Source organism: Gekko japonicus, unplaced genomic scaffold, assembly GCF_001447785.1.
Source record: "Gekko japonicus isolate JY-2015 unplaced genomic scaffold, Gekko_japonicus_V1.1 scaffold2212, whole genome shotgun sequence".
Classification (NCBI taxonomy): Eukaryota; Metazoa; Chordata; class Lepidosauria; order Squamata; family Gekkonidae; genus Gekko; species Gekko japonicus.
In genome coordinates, this window is record NW_015160289.1 from 146,729 (window position 1) to 167,297 (window position 20,569).

Below are 20,569 nucleotides of genomic sequence, written 5' to 3' on the forward strand. Positions count from 1 at the left end.
CAAGGATTTTATTAATATTGCTCGTTACTGCTGCTTGAATGGAGCTTACTTAGCAGTGGGAATCTTCAACCTTGTTCCTGGAGGAAACTACCTTTCAACCAAGGGTCTTGCTGAAGCAAGCACTCCAAACCCACTACTGCTCAGGATAATGATGGTTCTGTTGTCTTAAGATCTCCCTTCGCGTATAAACCACTGGGTGGATAGGCTTGGTTATTTAAATGAAAACTCTGTTGTCAATGGCAGTGATAAACCCTAATATGAACACTATTTTAGTTGTTGCACTAAGTCTCTGAGGCTTTTCTGTTCCTTTATCAGTTTTTTTAAAAATTTAAACTCCTCTCAGACATCACAATGAATCTATGATTGTTCCGGGTGAGTTTGAACTTGGCTTGGTTGCCGTGCCCACTCTCTCTGCCTCTTGCATGCAAAACACAGTTGAAAGCAGTCTGGTTCTCTGAACTCTGATTTTCCATGATGCAGGTACCTGGACAAAGGGAAGTTTGTTCATTTTTCACAAACAGGGCTTCTAAACCTCGGTTTAGTTCCACTTTAGAATGCTGGTTTGTAGGGATTTGTCTCAGTGCCTGCATTCAGCTCAGGGGCAGATTAAGCAGACTAAGCACGTGCTTCGGGCACCAGGGCCAAAGGGGGGACCACAAAGTTGGGGAAAGGGTGAAAAGCTTAGTTTGTACAGTATGTTGTGTTATATGAATAAATTTTTGTATTGCTGCAACCTGCATTGTATATCTGGTCAGACAGGTCAACAACTAAAATGGACTTGGTCAGTGTGGAAAGGAGGGGACACCAAGATTGGTCAGTGCTTAGGGCACCAGTGAGCCTCAATCCGCCCCGATTCAGCTGGTATGGTCAACTGCAGTTTGATTGAAGGCTTCCAAATTGCACAGTGCAGAAGGAGAGAAGGATCATGTAAGCACACCAAACAAGCTATGTTCAGGCCTTTTACAACCAAATGAAGTGTATTGTTGACATTTGAACATAACTTTAATGTAGCTGTTTAGATGTGTTAATGAAGAGGTGTTATTGAAAAAATGACTTTCCTGCAACATTTAAGATTCTGTGCTTTTGCTGTAGGCACACCTGTTTCCTTGGAAGCCAAATCTCTATGGGAAGTGTTCCTTGGAGACAAGAGGTTTGAAAGCCACTGCTATGTGATACCATTAATCCTTTGTATGAAATGAAGGGTAAAACTGGACTTGGAGATTAGGTCTTAAGGTGACAGTGGGGCAGACTTGCTGCTCCCGTTGTTGAAAAGAGCTACTTTCAGTAATGCTAACTTCCATGCACTAGCTAAACCCTTCAGCAAGGGTGCTTTGCCATGTGCCCCCCAAATATACTCTGAGATCCACCATTGTACAGTATTCTGACTTTCAAGGAACATACTACACATTCATTTGTCTGTTGTGGATTTCCTGCTCATTCCAGAGGTCTGTTCTAAGGTGCATGCTCGGTTCATGTGAGTCACAGACCATGCTTATGGAGCCTCACTGTTTGAACCTTAATACACAGTTAACATTCCTCTGTGGCTGTGCATTGCAAGGATGTGTTGTGGGTACCTACTGTCATCCAAGGATGCTTGTCCGTTATTACTCATTAAGGAATCTCTGATAAGCTTCCAAGGAACTGTGGAGTTCTCTGGAACACAGTTCGAAAACCCCTGCTACAGAAGTTCATGCTTATATTCTCGATAGTTTTCCTTGCTAGCTAAGGCCAAATGTTATTCGCCAATCTAATCCTTGTTCTGTTCTGACCCGGATGGCCCAGGCTAGCCTGATCTCATCAGATCATGGAAGCTAAGCAGGGTCAGCCCTGGTTGTCACTGTAACACCACTGCATTCCAAAGAGGAACTCATGTCTCCTTGCAGGACAGGCTTCTTGAAGGTCAGGCTGTGAGGAAATGCAGTAATTCTGGTACAAGCCCCACTGAACCAAGCTAAAGTATCAGGTTGTGGGCCCAAGTCCAGAACCTAAAAAGGTAAGTCAAGCAGAATAGAGGGCCAACAATAAAAACTTAATGTATATAGTATAAAAAGATACATGTATTTATTAACAAAGAATTAAAAAACATATAAGGGCCCAATCACACCTCATGTAAAAATATCAAAATCTAGCACACAAACTTGATCTGATGCGTTTTGGCCTGTATAGGCCTTCTTCAGAGGTCAAACACAATGAGAAACATATTGGCTGATATCATAATACAGTAAGTAAAGGTAAAGGTTTCCCTTCCTCGAAAGCCAGTCGAATCCGACTCTAGGGCTGCGGTGCTCATCTCTGTTTCCAAGCCGAAGAGTCAGCGCTGTCCAAAGACGTTTCTGTGGTCATGTGGCCGGCATGACTAGAAGCTGAGGCACATGGAACACTTACCTTCCCACTAAAGTGGTACCTATTTATCTACTTGCAATTTCTTGCTTTCAAACTGCTAGGTTGGCAGGAGCTGAGAGCTCACTCCGTCATGCGGCACTCAGGTCTCAAACTGCTGAACTACCGACCTTCCAGCCTGCAGTTCAGCATCTTATCCACTGAGCCACCGTATAGCTCCTCATAATACAATTATGCAACAGAGACACAAGATGGACCAGAAAAGAATTGTTCCAATGTGAAACCACTAGGCACAGAATAAAAGTATAAATGAGGCCTCCAAAGATGCAATCACATGTCAAATGATGTTTCACTGATGATAATTTCTGGTCCAGAAAGTGCCTTCCAATGATTGTTTAGCAAAAGCATCCACAGATTGCTCTTTGCTTAAGGGACTATTTCACTGAGGAGTCCACTGGCCCTTGTGTGCTAGATTTTGTTATTTTTACATGAGGTGTGATTGGGCCCTTTGTTAATAAATACATGTATCTTTTTATACATTAAGTTTTATACATTAAGTTTTTATTGTTGGTCCTCTATTCTGTTTGACTTACTTTTTTAGGTTCTGGATCCCAGGTTTCAGGGTTAAGCCCTCCCCCCTTTTCATCCCCAGTGGGTCCAAGTCTCCATCATTCATCACCCATCATATTGATTGCAGTTCACCAGCCAGGAACTTGTCACACACACACACCCCGGCCACCCTGAACCCCTGTTTTGGCAGTCCAAGTGAGCCGGTTTATTGAGCTTCTCGTTTACTCTCCATACATAGGTGTTGGGTTATGTGAAGTGTGATCTTAAGTTGTATAGATCTGGTAATACTTTCATGGAATTGGGAGAGATTTTCTCTCTGCACACTGTTTGATGTGCAAGATTAGGACTGAGGCTAAAGGGAGTCCTCGTCTGAGCTGTTCCTTCAAATCAATAATCGTGTGTGGGGGGCACCCTGGAGTTATTTGGATGCCTTTCAGGAATTCCTCAATAAGAAAAGCTAATGAACAAACTTGTCTGGAAAACATTTTGCCCATTCTCAACTGTACGTTCTTTCAACAAATTATTGGATGTACTCTCGGTCCAAGTGGATCAGCCAGGCAGCCTGGAAGAGGCCCTCATAAACGGAGTGCTTGTGCCTCTAGTATATTCCTCAGAGCACCCAAGTGGGGCCTGATGCAGCTATTCAGGGTTCCTTGACAAGTCCCTGAAGAAGGAGAGTTTAAAAACAACGTTTCCTAGAGGAAGACTACATCTTAGGAATGCTTACAGCACATGGCTCTGTTTTCCCCCCTTCAACATAAGTTCTGAATTATGTGCTTGGTCTGTGTCCAATTATGTTGTCTCAACTGCCACAATACTCTGTACAGGATTGCAGAGGCAATGGTGTCATTAAAAATAGCTTCGTTTTAAGACTCTTTCAGACTCTGGAAGCACATGCAGTTTTCTTATAATTTCATTGGGATGAGGCGTGTTTGCTTCTTAGATGTTTTGGAGAAATGATGTGATTAATTAGTCAGATGCAAAATGGTATGCAAATCCCTTTTGGCCTTCTGAGTAAGAAATAAAAGTGAAGAAATCAGCTGAATCGGCATTTGTATGTGTGGGGGATAGTGCTTAAAAACTCTTTATGATTCCTTTTTCTGTAAAAGACTTTATAGAACTTTTATGAACTGCTTGCAATTTTAAAAGAAATTGGCCTCTCAACTCGTAGGGCAGGTGGGACTGTGTAATGTTCTTGAAAGGAGTTCAGCAGACAAGGGAACTGGTAACTCTGTTCAAATGTTGGTCTTTTGTTAGACCTCCGTGGTGTAGTGTGTTGGATTGGGCTCCGGGAGACCCAGGGCTGAATTCCCATTCCGCCATGGAAGCTTGCTGGGATCACTCTCTTTCAGCCTGACCTACCTCCCAGGGTGGAAATCTTCCAAGGTCTTGCTTCGGGTGCCCCCTGAGATGAGATCGGTGGCAGCCTGGGAGAGGTCCTCTCAGTCATGGCAGCAAATATCTAGAACTCTCTCCCCAGGGAGATGTCTCTGTCCCCTTGTGTTGCCATCTTCTGTTTTGTTTGGCATTCTCTCAGTGATTCCTCTTTCCTGCCCAGGGTTTTTATTTTGGTTTCATGTTTTTGTATGTGTGTATTAGCTCAGTTTCTGATTTTTTAATTATGCATTTTTGTTGGTTTTTAAGATGTGGTTTTATTATGTATGTTTTTAATTTGTTAGCTGCCTTTATGAAGGCAGAAAAGTGGGGTACAAATTCTGTAAAATAAATGTGTTTTTGAAGATTGCAGGGATGTTAGCAACAAAAACCTGTGTCAGATAACATTCTCGTCAGCCTGCCTCTAATTGGGGCCACATCAAATAGTATTAGTCACTTCAACATTTTGAATCAATTGTTTAATCATGTCCTCTTGTTTTTGTACATCTCTGCTTTTGAGTCATCCCCCCCCAGATGTTTTTTTTTCCTTTTACACCCAACCAAAAAAGATTTGGGGGTCTTGCAAATATTCTTTTCATCCTTTTCCTCTTTTTTGTTTGTTATGTAGCCTCTGGCAAATTTTTCTTATTGGGAGTACAAAAAAATTATTTCAACTGGAGGAAGAAGAGAAGAAGTCTGTATAGTTGAAGGTGTTGATGGAAGCTTACTGTTCTGGTAGAACACATGGTTTGGCTAAGAAAGAAGATCTGAGATCAGACTCTTCAATTAAATGAAGCCATGGAGTGGGGATTTAATCTGATCTGGAAAGATGGTTGGAGTTTTCTTAGCCCTTTCCTCCCATGCTGGTTTCCTGATCTAAACACACACACACACACACCACTTTGGGGGGGAAAGTACAGGTGCCTGTGAAGCAAATAGCAGCTTGGCTGAAGGGTAGAAATTTTAGTTCTGGAAAACGGCACAAAGGAGAAGAATGAAATAACTCCCCAATCAAATCATCACTGCCCTCCCCCATCATTGCATTTAGTGTCCAAAAATAAGAGGTGCATATCCATCAGAGTTCTCTTGGTAAGTAAAAAAGGTTGTTTGGCCCTGAACTCTGCCTGGGGTGGGGCTCCTGGAAGAGCCATAGATGGGAGGAGCCTGAGCCATTCCTGTAGGCCTAGTTGCTGCAGTGGCTATTAGTCCCACCTAAGGTGGTCCCATGGCATCCCTAGTGGTGAGGATGAGTCATTGCAGAGCAGAGATGGAGACATTTAGCAGGCTGCTGCCTCTCTAATCGGGGTGAGAGTTATTCTAGTAAACTAATGGGTGCAATAACCATTGGCATTTATGTAACCCAGATACCTCATGTAACTGTTTTCACCTACACAAATGGTCTGCTCTGTAGGCCTTCCCTCTTAACATTCTGGCTCTGTAGGGCAATTCTGTGGAATCAAAAACAAGAGAATCCAGGCTTTGAATGAAGAACTGAATTGAGCTGCCCTAGAGGGACTTGTAAGAGGGAATGGAAAAAACAGACCATAAAAATGGGTCTGTGTCTGATTATCAGCCTATAAAGTTCAACATGCTAAATTTTAAAGATTTCATTTCTATTGTGTTGAAATGGGCTTGAGCCAGAGCATCAGACAGGGAAAAAGAGCCCCGACTACTGTGAGAGCCCAAATCTTTGGTCTGAACTGAGTGTCAAATATTTATGAAGCAAAGAAAGGAGACTTGAATCTAAGGCATGTCCTTCAATCCTTGTCTCCTGGGCTGTCCTCAAAAGCAAGTATGGCAAAGTGAGCTGTGAGCCAGGAAGCCTCTGGACCAAATCTCACCTGCACTGTGAGTTTGCGTAGGTAGCCTTAGGCAAGTAGTTGTGTCTCTCTCAGCCGAGACTGGGATGGTTATGGTAAACTTGCAGCTGCCGCTGAAAGCTGAAGTCTTGTGTTTTAATTCCCCCTACTATCCTATTCTGTCCAAAGGTTCTGGAGGAGGAGGAGATTGGCTTTATATCCCGCCCTTCACTTGGAGTCTCAGAGCGGCTTACAAACTCCTTCCCCCCCCTCCCCACAACAGACACCCTGTGAGGTAGGTGGGGCTGAGAGAGCTCTTGACAGAAACGGCTCTTTTTCACGGACAGCTCTTGTCAGAACTATGGCTTGCCCAAGGTCATCCAGCCAGGTGGAAGTGGAGGAGTGGGGAATCAAAACCGGTTCTCTCAGATTAGAGTCTGCGCACATTAACCACTACATCAAACTGGCTCTGCATTTAAACAGTTGCACACATACATAGATATGCAGGCCTGTGGCAATGGGTATGGACTGGAGCCAGGAAAGTGTTGTGGCTCAATGTTATATGTTAGAGCAAAACACACAGCTGCTATTTTTAAATGGTAGCTTAATATTTAAAGTAAAATCTGCTTAGTTTATTTATGTTCCTTTTTAAATAGCAGTCTTCCTCCAAGGAGCTCAGGGCAGTGTACCTGGTCCTTTGCACACAACAGGCCTGTCAGGTAGATGAAGCTGACAGAGAGACTGACTGGCCCAATGAGGTCTGTGAGTGGGGATTTGAACCTAGGTCACCCTGGTCTTAGTCCAATTGATTCCAATACAGATTCCAAGGCACATGGGAGGCTCCAACAGTGTCCTATCTTGGAAAATATAATTATGAACCATAGATTGTGGATCAAAAAAAATCTACACAGGGAGTCCAGATACAGACAACAGAGATGTTTCTGGGAAGCCCCAGGTTTGCAGAAAAACTCCATGGAGTTTTTAATATTTTGAAAAATGCTGACCGGGATCTCAGGAAACTTGGTGAGAACGTGGATGGCATAGTGGGATCACCAGCAATCTCCTTATGGAAAAGGAAGACAAAGTAGCAACTGGGGAATGTGGAGAGGGAGAGAAATCAGTGATGGGGGGACTGGAGAAATTGGGGGGAAGTGGGGGAGGTGAGTGGGATTTTCATCCCTTGTGAGTCTTACGGATCCCTGTCTGTCAGATTTTCGTCTGTTTTGCATGGATCCTGCTTAAGCAAGGACTTTGAAGTTAGCATTCAGCAGCCAGGGTGGCATACCTAATGCAACAGATGCAGAAGCCCACGAGAGAGGTGCTCTTCTCCTTTGTGCTGCCGCCACTCATCTGGCAAGCAGCTGTGAGCTATTATGCTCTTGATTGCAATTAAGGAGCTGTCAAGGTCTCCCTTGTAAAGTTGGAAATGATCAAGGAGGTGGATGTCGTTTTCACTGGCAGACATGAGCACACTTGTGTGCAATGGGTGAATCGGGACTTGCAGAGAAGCCTTCAGACCTGGAAGAAATGATTTCAGCAAACCCAAACCACACATGATTCTCAGGATCCATGTCTGGTTCTCCCAGATGTGTGCTTGAGGTGCAAAAACCAGCCATGTGGGGAGGGGAAACAATGCGTTTTGGAGTTGGGTTGCCAGTGAAAGAAAGGCAGACTTGATGGACCAGTGGTCTGACTCAGTTCAGTTCAGCTGAATTACTGATTAGTATTACGTGATTGGTTGTTGTGGGATAGTGGCTCAGCAGCAGTCAGAGATCTTTATCTTTGCATACAGAAGGTCCCAGGTTCTGCCCCCAGCACCTCCAATTTTAAAAAATCACATAGTAAGTGATGTGCGGTGGCTCAAGTGGTTAAGACGCTGAACTGCAGTCTGCGGAAGGTCGATAGTTCATCAGTTCGAGACCCGAGTGTGCCGCATGACGGAGTGAGCTCCCGTCTCTAGTTCCAGCTCCTGCCAACCTAGCCGTTCGAAAGCAAGAAATAGCAAGTAGATAAATAGGGACCACTTCGGTGGGAAGGGAACAGCGTTCCGTGCGCCTCGGTGTTCAGTCATGCCGGCCACATGACCACGGAAACGTCTTCAGACAGCGCTGGCTCTTCGGCTTTGAAACGGAGATGGCCCTAGAGTCGGATTCGACTGGCTTTCGAGCAAGGGAACCTTTACCTTTACCTTTAAGTGTTGTGAAAGATCCCCTACCTTAGACCCTGGTGAGCTATTGTGAACAATATTGACTATGCTAGACTATTGATCTGACTCATTACAAGGCAACTTTGTGACAGAAGAGCATCTGCTTTGCATGCAGAAGGTCTCAGGAGCAATGCCAAGCATCTCGGTTTGAAGGATGAGGTGGTTTGTGATGTGAAAGACTTCTGCCTAAGACCCTCGGCCAGTCAGAGCAGACAGTACTGTCCTGCAAAGACCAAGGGCCTGACTTAGTGTAAGGTAACTTCATGTGTATGTGTTCTAGTGCCCTCCTAGCTCATTCTTTCCCAGGTTTTCCTCCTGTCCCATATACTGTGGAACAAAACTGACGTCCTCCTTGATTCAGCAGATGAGGGGAGGAGGAGCAGCAGCAGCAGCAATGTGGCCTGTCCCTCTACATCTCCCCATTTGGGTAACAGGGTGGGGAAGAATTGAGGCTGGGCTCTGAGAAGGGTCAGGAGAGGGAGCTGCTGCTGGAGTAGTGAATGTTTTATTATTTGACTTTCCTTAACTGCTGAGGAGGAGTAGCTGAGTTTACTGTGTGAGAGGACAGTATTTGAGGGTGTGTGGGTGGGTCTTGAGAGGCAGTTTGGCAGGGAAGTTATCAAGGAAATGTTAGTTAAACTGAAGCTAAAGCGTGCTGACCGGACTTGTCGTCTCAAGAGGTATGCTGTCTACCAGGTGCACGCATCCAGGATATGGCGGAAAGGGCAGGAAGACTCATCAAGCCCACGGATTATTACCCTTCTTGCTCATCCATGTGGGAACAAATGATACCGCCCGGCACAGCCCAGAACGTATTAAAAGAGACTGTGGCTCTGGGTAAAAAGGTGAAGGAATTGGGAGTGCAGGTTGTATTCTCATCAGTTCTTCCTGTTGAAGGCCGTGGCTTAAGAAGGGAAAGAAGAATACTGCAGATCAATGATTGGCTACTTAGATGGTATTATCAGGAAAGGTTTGGATTTTTGAACCATGGCTTATGCTTTCGAGATAAAGCTCTTCTATCAGGAGATGTTTTGCACCTCACGAGGGTAGGAAAAAATGTGTTTGGAAACAGCCTTGCAAACCTAATAAGAAAAGCTTTAAACTAAATCCTGTGGGGGAGCAAGACAAAAACTCAAAGCCAGTAACTGGAAATAAGAACTCTTAACTTTTGCAGGGAGTGGCACATATGCTAGATAACTAGAGGTGGGAAAATGTTGTCCCTATCTTCAAGAAGGGGGAGGAGGATCCAGGTAACTATTGATCCGTCAGCTTTACATCTATACCTGGGAAAGTTTTAGAACAAATAATCAAACAGACAGTCCTTGAGCATTTAGAAAGGACAGCTGTGATTACTAAGAGCCAGCATGGGTTTCTCAAGAACAAGTCATGTCAAACTAACCTTATCTCTCTTTTTTTCAGAAAGTTACTACCTTGCTGGATCAGGGGAATGCTGTAGACCTAGTTTATCTTGATTTTAGTAAGGCTTTTGATAAGGTTCCACATAATATTCTTGTTGACACATTGGAAAAGTGTGGTTTGGATCCTATGACTGTTAGGTGGTTGACCGATCACACCCAAAGAGTGATTGTGAATGGTTCTTCATCCTCTTGGAGAGGAGTGAGAAGTGGAGTGCTTCCAGGATCTGTCCTGGGACCTGTTTTGTTCAACATCTTTATCAACGATTTGGATGAAGGGATAGAAGAAATGCTTATTAGATTTGCAGATGATACTAAATTGGGAGGGGTAGCAAATACGGTAGAAGACAGAGTCAGGATACAGGATGATCTTGACAGGGTGGAAAACGGGGCCAAAACAAATAAAATGAATTTCAAGGGGGATAAATCTAAAGTCCTGCATTTAGGTAGGAAAAATGCATCATTATAGGTTGGGGGAGACTTGTCTTGGCAGTAGTATGTGCGAAAAAGGATCTATGGATCTTAGTAGACGGTACACTGAACATGAGTCAGCAGTGTGAAGTGGTTGCTAAAAAGGCAAATGTGATTTTGGGCTGTATCAACGGAAGTATAGTGACCAGATCACGCGAAGTGATGGTACCACTTTACTCTGGTTAGACCTCACCTAGAGTATTGTGTTCAGTTTTGGGCACCACAATTTAAGAAAGATATAGACAAGCTGGAACGTGTTCAGAGGAGGGTAACGAATATGGTGAGGGGTCTGGAGACCAAGTCCTATGAGGAAAGGTTGAAGGAGCTGGGTATGTTTAGCCTGGAGAGGAGACGACTAAGAGGTGATATGATAACCATCTTCAAGTTCTTGAAGGGCTGTCATCTATGGGATGGTATGGAGTTGTTTTCTGTTGCCTCAGAAGGTCGGACCAGAACCAAGTGGTTAAAATTAAATCAGAAGAGTTTTCGGCTAAACATTAGGAAGAACTTCCTGACAGAGAGGTTCCTCAGTGGAACAGGCTTTCTTGGGAGGGGGTGGGTTCTCCTTCTTTGGAGGTTTTCAGACAGAGGCTTGATGGCCATCTGACAGCAATGCTGATTCTGTGAACTTAGACAGATCATGAGAGGGCGGGAAGGGTCGCATCAGTGATTAGTTCTCGTGGCCCTTTCTTACACTCCCAGGGAAATGCTGATTGCCCCTTTGGGGTAAGGAAGCAATTGTTCTCCAGGCCAGTTTGACCAGGGATCCTGGAGGTTTTTTGTCATCTTCTGGGCATGGAACAGGGGTCACTGTGGGTTTGGAGGGGGAGGTTATTTGTGAATTTTCCGCCTTGTGCAGAGGGTTGGAATAGATGACCCTGGAGGTCCCTTCCAACTCTATGATTCTATTATTCTATTCTAAGTAAGATGGTGCCAAAGTCCATAACCATGTGTTACCCTGTGTCTTCTCCATTTGCGACTAAGCCATGCCCATATAGGGAATGGACTTATGAGGAGGGGTATGAATGATAGCTGGAAAATTATAATTAAGAGTCTACTGGGATCTCCCATTTCTCTTTGCACATGTCAGTTGTTTTACTTTCCTACCCCAGAGACTCCTTGTGGTCTGAGGATTAACATGACAATCATCTTCATCAGAGATAATGAGAATCCTCTGGGTCTTAGTTTAGCAAACTGCAACAATGAAGAACAAATGGTTTGAGATCATCCGCTTTCCCCTTGTCATAAATAACCTTCTGAGTCACACCTAAAAGTAGGTCGCTGGCTTGTATGGGGATGTGTTTTGGGGCACGATTTGGCTTTTGTGTTAAGCTTTGAGGCATTTTTGAAAACATTCCATAGGGAAGATGTAATAGTCAAAAATATGACTGTTGGTAGCACAACTCTGGCAAGGTGTTCTGTGCCAGAAGATCAGATGGAGGCAATTACGAAGGCTGTAACTGTGTAGAAGAAGAAAGAGGGGAAGTTTTATAAGCTGGTGGTGTGTGACTCTGTCAGAAAAGAAGGCTGTTGCTTCTCTGCAGTTTAATTATTGAGATATTAATTGATTGTTTGTCTACAAATGTGCACAATGGCTAACTCAGTTTTTCAAAACACTAGTTTGGTAGTTGATTTTTTCCGGGTTCTGTATACAGGGGACTGCGTGGCTGTGTATTAACACCAGGGGTCATTTCGTAGAAAAAGAGCTAGGGGAACTCATTAGCATAACTCATTAGCATATGCCACACCCCCTGACATCACCGGAAGTGTGTCATAAGGCCACACACCCCACCCCCAACGGTCCCGGCTGCCAGCGGCGGCCTTGCAGCTCCACTGCTGAGCCCCATGAGGGGCCTGGTGGTGGACCTGCAAGGTCGGCGGGAGTGTAAGGAAGCCCCGCGAAGGCCCTCCCTGGCCCCAGGCAGGCAGGGGTGGGGAGAAGCAGGGAGGAAGCAACTTACCCTCCGTCTTCTCCTGCCTCCTCCTGGCTGAATGAGGGCCGGAAGCAGGGGGCGGGGTTTCATCATGTGCCCTGCCCCCCGTACCTCACCCGGGGGAACTGCGATCCCCCACGATCCCCCCCGAAATGACCTCTGAGTAACACCTTTGACAGTATTTTACAGAGTGCACTGCTGGGATGGGTCAGGCCGAGCAAGAGTGGCCAGGGCAGAGTGCTCTGTCCCCAGCATTAGGCACATTAGCTCAGGCAAACGAGTAATATTTGCAAGGCACCTGGAGGAAAGCAAGCTTGCCATGAGAAAAGGGGGATAAAACTCCCACCACTGCACTTTGGCCAGATTGTTCTGTTCGCAGGTCCTTGTGATGGTGGTGGTCTTAATCTCTTCTCTGCAGCCAGCTTGCTCTTCTCCCAGTAGTTGCCTGGATGCTGGGATGAAGAATCTGGCCAGCCTGCCAGATTCATGGGGGTGTACTTGACCCTCAGTAGAGGGGGAGGAACGAGGCTGCTTTTCCCACCTGGCAAGCCTTTCGCTGTGGCAGAAGGTAGGAAGAACCTGTTGAGTTCCCTCCCACCTGTAGGCAGCTTTTAAAGGGACAGGTGCAGAGTCCACACCCAGCTAGCAGGCAGCTCTTAAAGGGACAGGCACAGAGTCCACACACAGCTAGCAGTCTCTTGAGTGCTTCTTCAGGGGACTTCGCCCACCCCCCTTGCAAAGGGCCACCCACGGATCAGCTTGGGGGGGGGGGAAGGTCTCCCGTCTTCCTCCGGAGGGGGCTGGAGCGGTCCTCCGTCTTGGAGCCCCCCCCCACTGTGCAAGCAGTCCAGACAGCAGCGAGGGGCAGCAGCTGCTCCAAATCCCCCCCAACATGTACACGGTTTTCCACCAGCTCTGGTGGACTCAACCAGAGCAGCCCAGCGTCCTGGAGGCACTCCGTATGGAGCTCCATGTCGAGGCACTTGCTGCTCACAGCCTGGTGCCTACCATCCTCCCCCTCCTCAAAGAGTACCCGCCCACCCTCTGGCGCCCGCTGCCCTCATGGACCACCAAACCAACCTTTCTAGGGGGCACAATGTTGTGTTCTGGGGAGCGGTGGATGGGAGGCACGGCGGAGCGGCAGCAGACTGAGATGGACAGCAGACAGCAATGTGCACATGCTCAGATTGTTGCTTCAGTTCCATGACAAGCACAGGGTGACAAGCGGAGCAGCCTAGCAGGGCTTTTAGTGAGGCAGGGGTGGGGCGGAAGGCCAGCGGGGCATTCTTCTCACATGGCGCCCTAGGCAATTGCCTAACCTCGCCTTATGGAAGCACCAGCCCTGTCAGTGAGAAAGACAATTACTGGCAGGTGAGCTTTCCTGAACGACAGTTTGTCCAGTACTAAGAAGAAGAAGAGATTGGATTTATACCATACCCTTTACTCAGAGTCTCAGAGTGGCTTACAACCTCCTTTCCCTTCCCAGAACAAACACCCTGTGAGGTTGGTGGGGCTGAGAGAGCTCTCTCAAGGACTGCTCTTTCAAGGACAGCTTTGACAGAACTATGGCTTGCCCAAGGTCATCCAGCAGCTGCAAAGTGGACGAGTGGGGAATCAAACCTGGTTCTCCCAGATTAGAGTCCACGCACTTAACCACTACACCAAACTACTGATCTTCTCTTCAAATACTTGACTGGGGTTGAAGAGTGGTTATATATATTATAGGATACACTCATACTAGGATGTGATGGGAGGTCTAATGATAGAGGAACCATGCTGAACCAAAGCAGGTCTGAGTTTGGTAAGTGTTTTGGGTAGGAGACCTTGTGGGAACCCTGTCTTTCATTTCACAATGAAAGAAAAATTAGAGAGGAATGTGATACATCTATTAAATAACTTCTCAGTTGACATGGAGGGATTGCAGCCCACTGTCCTGGGTCAGAGCAGACTCAGCTGAGACCAAGGGGATGAGACAGAGTCACTAACCAGAAGCACAAAGTCAAGAATTCATTCCAAGAGTCATACACAAGGGAAGCCAGCTGAGGGTCCAAGAAGCAGAGTCTGAGCAGGTCCAAGAGGTGTAGTCAAGCTGGTCTGGGGTTGAAGCCAAAGGTTCAGGAGTTGCAGAGGGAAACAGTTCCAGGTGATATGGTTGCGCGTCTCCAGAAAGTTGACGAGTTGCTCCCACACCTACCCCACCTGAAGCCCAGTCCTTGTTGCTTGAGAGAGCCATCCATTTGGCTCATTGACCCCAGGTGTTCCTCTTGTTTTGGCAGTCACTGGGCAGTGAGACTGCACTCCACCTCCTCTCAGGGAGCTCCAAGTGTGCCAACTGCCTCCTGCGTTCCCCTGGCTCAGGGGAAAGGGGAGGCGAGGCAGCCTGTAAAGTTTCCCCAAGATCTTGGGTTGTTGAGGCGCCATCACTCCAGGTTGCCTGTTCTGTGTTCCTAGTGCTCATGGGGCTGGAGCACATGCTGTCCTCAGCCACCGGGGCACTAGGACCTGCCTCCACTGTCTCAGACCCTCAGACAGCATCCTCTGGTTGAGCCTCAGTTATCAGCATCAGCTGAGTGATCCTCAGCTAAAGCAGGCTGGCCCACGACACCCTCCCCAGTCCTGTCCAGCTTCTTGGCTGAGCTGAGAGCGCACCTTAAAATAAGCCCAAGAATCCTCCGCTCGCATGCACAGGTTCCATGGCAGATACTTGAGGATTTGTTTCAGTACTGAAAACGCTTCTCAGAAGATATCAAGTTTGAAATCACCATTCTAGTGACTGCATCATGGAATGTGGCCTGGCCCACTTTTATAGAGAGATACCTGCTGGATTGTGATACCTGCTGGATTGTGGTCCCAGAGCTAAAATCTGTGTGCTTGGGTGTTGTCTCTTATTCATCTCTTTGCTCTTTCTCTTTTTTTTTTAAAGGGAGGATTTTGGATTTGAAGACGGGGACAGTGAAGAAAGAGGGCCAGCAATCCTCAATGAGAATGTGTATGGGATCAAGACGTTCTTTCATTTGCCGGATGAGGTATATTGTTCCTTTTAACTATGTAATGCTTCATCTGTTGCCCTTTATTAGCCTGACAGGGGGCTGTTTCTGTTGTACCCTGTCTTTGGTTTTTTTAAAAAATATTGGCTTTAATGTCCAAGCTGTATGGCTATTAAGGGTCCTCCCAAAGCATCAGATAGCAAATGGCCTCCGGTGAAAATTGGTGGTAGAAAGTGCCATCAATTCACAGCCAATTTATGGCCACCTTATTGCTTTTTCAAGACAAGAGGTGAACAGAGGTGGCTTGTCATTGCCTGACTGCACAGCAACCCTGGGCTTCTTTGGCAGTTTCCCATCCGAGTACTAACCCTGCTTAGTTTACGAGACCTGACAAGATTAAGTTAGCCTGGGCCATGCAGGTCAGGGGCCAGTGGGAACTAGTCATGAAATAATTGGGAATTCTGTAAATTAACAGCTGTATCAGTACCAGAAAGGGCTGGTTGAGTTAAGCTTGGGGGAGGGGGGGAGAAAACAAGTCCTTGATGGTGCTCTGAATATCTGTTGCTAGATAGTGTTGGAGGGGGAAGAACAACAACAACAGAAGAAAGCCCTGCTGAAGAGCATTTCGGAAATATCTGGCTGGCTGTAGTGGGAACCAGGATGGAGCCGATCCAGCAGGGCTGCTCTTATGAGGTGGTCGTGACAAAATATTGGAGTTGGGGCTCCTTCAGGATGTGGGCAAACCATGTACACAGTTTCTGCTGACACCCCACAGACAACCAGCATCCCAGATGTATCTTATGTTAATCCTACGTTGAGCTGGATGAATGTCCACTGAGCGAAGTCTGAAGCCTTCCTCCAGCCTAAGGAGCCTTCCCACAGCTGAAGTGGCTCTTTCATTGGTAAAACAGGCAATAAAAGAGGCACTGAGCATTATGCTCAGGAGATCCAACACCTACTGGAAGTCCCTGTCCTCAGCCAGAGCCAGGGCCTTTTTGGTCCTGGCTCCGACTTGGTGGAACTCTCTGCCTACCGACATCAGGGCCCTGTGGGATTTGTTACAATTTCGCAGGGCCTACAAGGCAGAGAAGTTCTGCCACGCATACGGTTGAGGACAGCAACGTTTTTTAATGGTTTCTTAGCGGTTTTAACAACTAGTCGGGTTTTAACTGCTTCCCCCCCTTTCCCCCTATGCTGATGTAAAGGAGGGGGGTTTAGAAATTTGTATTATGGCGCCATGCAGATTTTAGGTTCTGTGGATTAGGATTTTAGACTGTTCAATGTAATTATATGTATTTTTATGAATTTGTTCTGCACCACCCTGAGCCCCCTTGCAGGAAGGGCAGTATAGAAGTTTAATGAAATGAATAAATAAAATTGGAAGATGCCTTGTTAGGCCTGGAGAAAGGCTGCAAACTTTGCTTAGTGAAGTGGTAGGATGCAGGCCAGTGGTTTGTCTCCTCTAGATTCAGCTTGTGCAGTAAAAAAATGGAGGACAGAAGCCAGGGCCCAGTCTCACCCAGGGCCCTGTTTGCGGCACCGCAGGGAAGGGGGAGCAAGGGTGGCCGCCATGGCGGTTCTTGCCGGGTGGAGGGGGTGGGCCAGCAGTGAGTGTGGGAATCTTGGGCCTGCTAGACCTGATGCCGCCCCTATCAACAGGTTCTGGGTGTCATGGGGGCGGGGGCCTGGCCGCTACTAAATGCGCCGCACCATCCCAGTTTGGTGTAGTGGTTAAGTGTGTGGACTCTAACCTGGGAGAACCGGGTTTGATTCCCCACTCCTCCACTTGCACCTGCTGATGCGACCTTGGGTCAGTCACAAGCTCTGGCACAGCTGTCCTTGAAAAAGAGCAGTTTGTGTCAGAGTTCTCTCAGCCCCACCCACCTCACAGGGTGTCTGTTGTGGGGAGGGGAAGGGAAAGGAGTTTGTAAGCCGCTCTGAGACTCCAAGTGAAGGGCGGGGTATAAACCCAATCTCTTCTTCTTCTTCTTCTTCATCCCTGCTCCCCATATTCTCAGGCAGCTGACTGTGGCAACTTTGGCCTGGAATGGGTGCGGCATGCCCCAGCAGTGTGGCATGCTTCAGGTGTGCTGTTCTGGGGCAGCAGCGAAGTTGGTGGTTATGTGATCACTGTGGCCTGGAAGGGGGTGCTACAAATCCTGGATGCGCTAGTGAGATGGCAGGGTGGCTGGGTGGGACTGCGCAGACGCACCAGATGGGCTGGAGCCGGGCTTTTGGCAAAGGGCCAACTGACCAACAGGCTGCGGAGGAGCATGGGGCCATGGGAGGTCTCGGATATTTCGCTATGCTCGGATGCCCTATTATCTAACTAAGGGTATGGTTGTTTGGCTACAAGGCATTACTGAGGCCCTACAGCTGTAGACACATTGGCAGGAGCTGGGTGGCTGAGGCCCTGCTCTTGTGGCAGTATCAGTTTGGGTCTGGATCCATTATCAGGCCTGCGTGCCCATTTTCCTGAGTTTGGGGATCCATGGAAGGGGTCTTGGTGTGAGGGTCAAGTGGTACACCCAGCCTGGGGGCATGTCCAGGGATTACATGCTCAGGTGGCAGGGGAGACCACCTTGGGGCGTCTGCCCTTGTGGGATCCAGAGACCTGTCATCCCAAGGCTTTCCTCGGATCATCAGCTAGCAGGAGAGTCAGTCAATGAACTGGATCCAGTACCCCATGCTGTGCCAGAGCATACTACAGCTGTAACCAATAAAGTTGTGGCCAATTTTATTCCAAATTTCTCTGAAAACTTTCTCTGTGTGTGTATTATTTCAACTGAAATGTATACACAGTATTTAGGAGGAGGAGAGGATATTGGATTTATACCCTGCCCTTCACTACCCAAAGGAGTCTCAGAGCGGCTTACAAAGTCCTTTCCCTCCCCCTCCCCACAACAGACACCCTGTGAGGTAGGTGGGGCTGAGAGAGCTCTGACAGAAACTGCTGTTTTTCAAGGACAGCTCTGACAGAACTATGGCTTGCCCAAGGTCATCCAGCAGGTGCAAGTGGAGGAGTGGGGAATCAAACCCAGTTCTCCCAGATTAGAGTTCGCACACTTAACCACTACACCAGACTGGCTCACTTGGTTGAGTATAGAGGGGCTCTTGGCCTTTGCGTCCCCCATTCCCCTTGGTGCTAGGGCCACAAACTGGTTGTCAAATTGGAGCCTCCATTTCACTGCTGGAATTTTTTTGTGAACCATCTTTGCTCCCCGCTCCCTTCTCCCTGGCCCTGAACTGGATGGCCCAAGTGAGACCAGTCTTGTCAGAGCTCAAAAGCTAAGCAGAGTCAGCCCTGGTTAGTACTTGGATGCAATGCTCCCTCTAAGCTGTGGAGTCTTGTGCGCAAAAATTGTACTTTGTGAGCTCCTGGCATTAAAGGTGTGAGCAAGCAATTGGCTACTGCATAAATTCGTTTGCTTTGGAGCCATCCTTCCTGAGCTAAGACAAAAATGTGTAAGCTGGAGGCTAAAAAAGCTCTGAGCTAGCTCACACTAACTCAGCTTAGAGGGAACACTGCTTGGATAGGAGACCATGGTTGCTACGCAGGGGCAGGCAATGGCAAGCCACTTCTGACTGTCTCTTGCCTTGGAGACTCCATGAGAGGTTGCCATAAATTGGTTGCAACTTGACTGCACTTGCCGCCACCCCCCCTTCCCCCAGACAAACACTGCAAAACCATCATATTACAAAGATAGAGGGTTGCAAGCCATGAAGTAGGACATTCTGTTCAGATACTGTTGTTGTTTGAATCTTGTTCCTGTGTTAGCAAATTGGAATCTTCCATTTACCTGCAGTTAATGGTCTGTTTCCCAGTCTAATTCTCTTCTGTACTTTGCCCCAGAAAACCATACATCAGATCCAGCTTCTGGAATGTAAGCTGTTCTGTCACCATCATGATATGTGATTACTGAAATCAATACTTTTAGAACCAAATGGAATGGATGTGTGGTTGAGTTTCTCAACTAACCAATATTATTTAAAAACATGTAGACAGACAAAGGGAATTAACCATCTAGCTAATTTTAGGTAGAAGAGCAAGTCTTAAGAGCATTTTTGTTATGCAATTTTCAAACCTTGAAAATGTCTGACTCAAAAGTTCATTTCTTTTATTTATTTATTTATTTAATTTTATTTATACCCCGCCCTCCCCGCACGCGGGCTCAGGGCGGCTTACAACATGGGGTGCAGTACAGCACCATAATACATGGTATGGCACATAGTGCAATAAAACACTATAAAACATCTTAAAACAATTTAATACAACAGGGCGACATCCAGAATCCCGCGTGACAAACACCTTTCTCCATATTGCACCTTGGGGCGAAGGGAGGATGATGTGGCCCCCTGATGTTTCTTGGCCACTCAGCCTTAGGCAGCGGTGCTGCTGCCCTGGCCCTCATTGGTGGTAGTGGTAGCGGCGGCGGCTCCTATTCAAAAGCCTGGCGGAAGAGTTCCGTCTTGCAGGCCCTGCGGAACTGTAACAGGTCCCGCAGGGGCCTGATCTCCGGGAGCTCATTCCACCAGATAGGAGCCGCCACCGAAAAGGACCTGGCCCTCATGGCAGCAAGCCTGGCCTCTTTTGGGCCCGGGGTCGCCAGGCGATGTTGCGACCCCGACCGTAGTGCTCTCTGGGACCTGTGCGGGGAGTTTTTCAGTTAAAGTGTGTTTCTTGTTGCTGTTGTTGTTCAGTCGCACAGTCGGGTCTGACTCTTCGCGACCCCATGGACAACATCATGCCAAGTGTTGGGTTGTAATTAACCATAACTCCCAGACTGAAGGGATGTTTAAAATCTCAGTCTCAAAAAATACTTGGGGTTTCTGTACCTGTGTATTTGTTTCATCTTAAAAAAAACAACAGCAACCTTGTTTCCAGTTTGAAATACCCCACACACTAGCTGCATAACTGTCTATTATGCTGCAATAGAGTACTTCTGAACATGGAGCTTCCTTTTAGCTGTTGTGGCTAATATTTTTGAAGAGTCCTCTCCTTTGTGAGGGCCGCAGTGCCTCAGAGGTTAAGACGCTGAGCTGCAGACTGGAAGGTCTGTAGTTTGGCAGTTTGAGACCCTAGTGCCACGTGACAGAGTGAGCTCCCATCTCTAGTTCCAGCTCCTGCCAACCTAGCAGTTCGAAAGCAAAAATTGCAAGTAGATAAATAGGTACCGCTTCAGTGGGAAGGTAACACCTCGGCGTTTAGTCATGCCAGCCACATGACCACAGAAACGTCTTCGGACAGCGCTGGCTCTTCGGCTTGGAAACGGAGATGAGCACTGCCCCCTAGAGTCAGATTCGATTGGCTTTTGAGCCAAGGGAAACCTTTACCTTTACTCCTTTGTGAATTTGCCACCTCATATTTTTAAAGCCACATCACCACATCTCTGGACATTGCACTTCATGAGCAAAGAGCCCATATTGTTTGGTAGCAAGTTCAGGACTGACCGATGTCCTTGGTTGACCTCAA

The 20,569-nt window shown here is 47.1% G+C and overlaps 1 protein-coding gene across 1 annotated transcript in view; it reads left to right on the top strand.

Moving 5' to 3' along the window:
* ARNT2 (aryl hydrocarbon receptor nuclear translocator 2) overlaps positions 1-20,569 on the top strand; it is a 144,753-nt gene that overhangs the window by 31,840 nt on the left and 92,344 nt on the right. Inside the window, exon 5 of the mRNA XM_015415830.1 lies at positions 15,033-15,135. Coding sequence (XP_015271316.1) covers positions 15,033-15,135 — 103 coding nt within the window. The remainder of the gene's footprint in view (positions 1-15,032; positions 15,136-20,569) is intronic.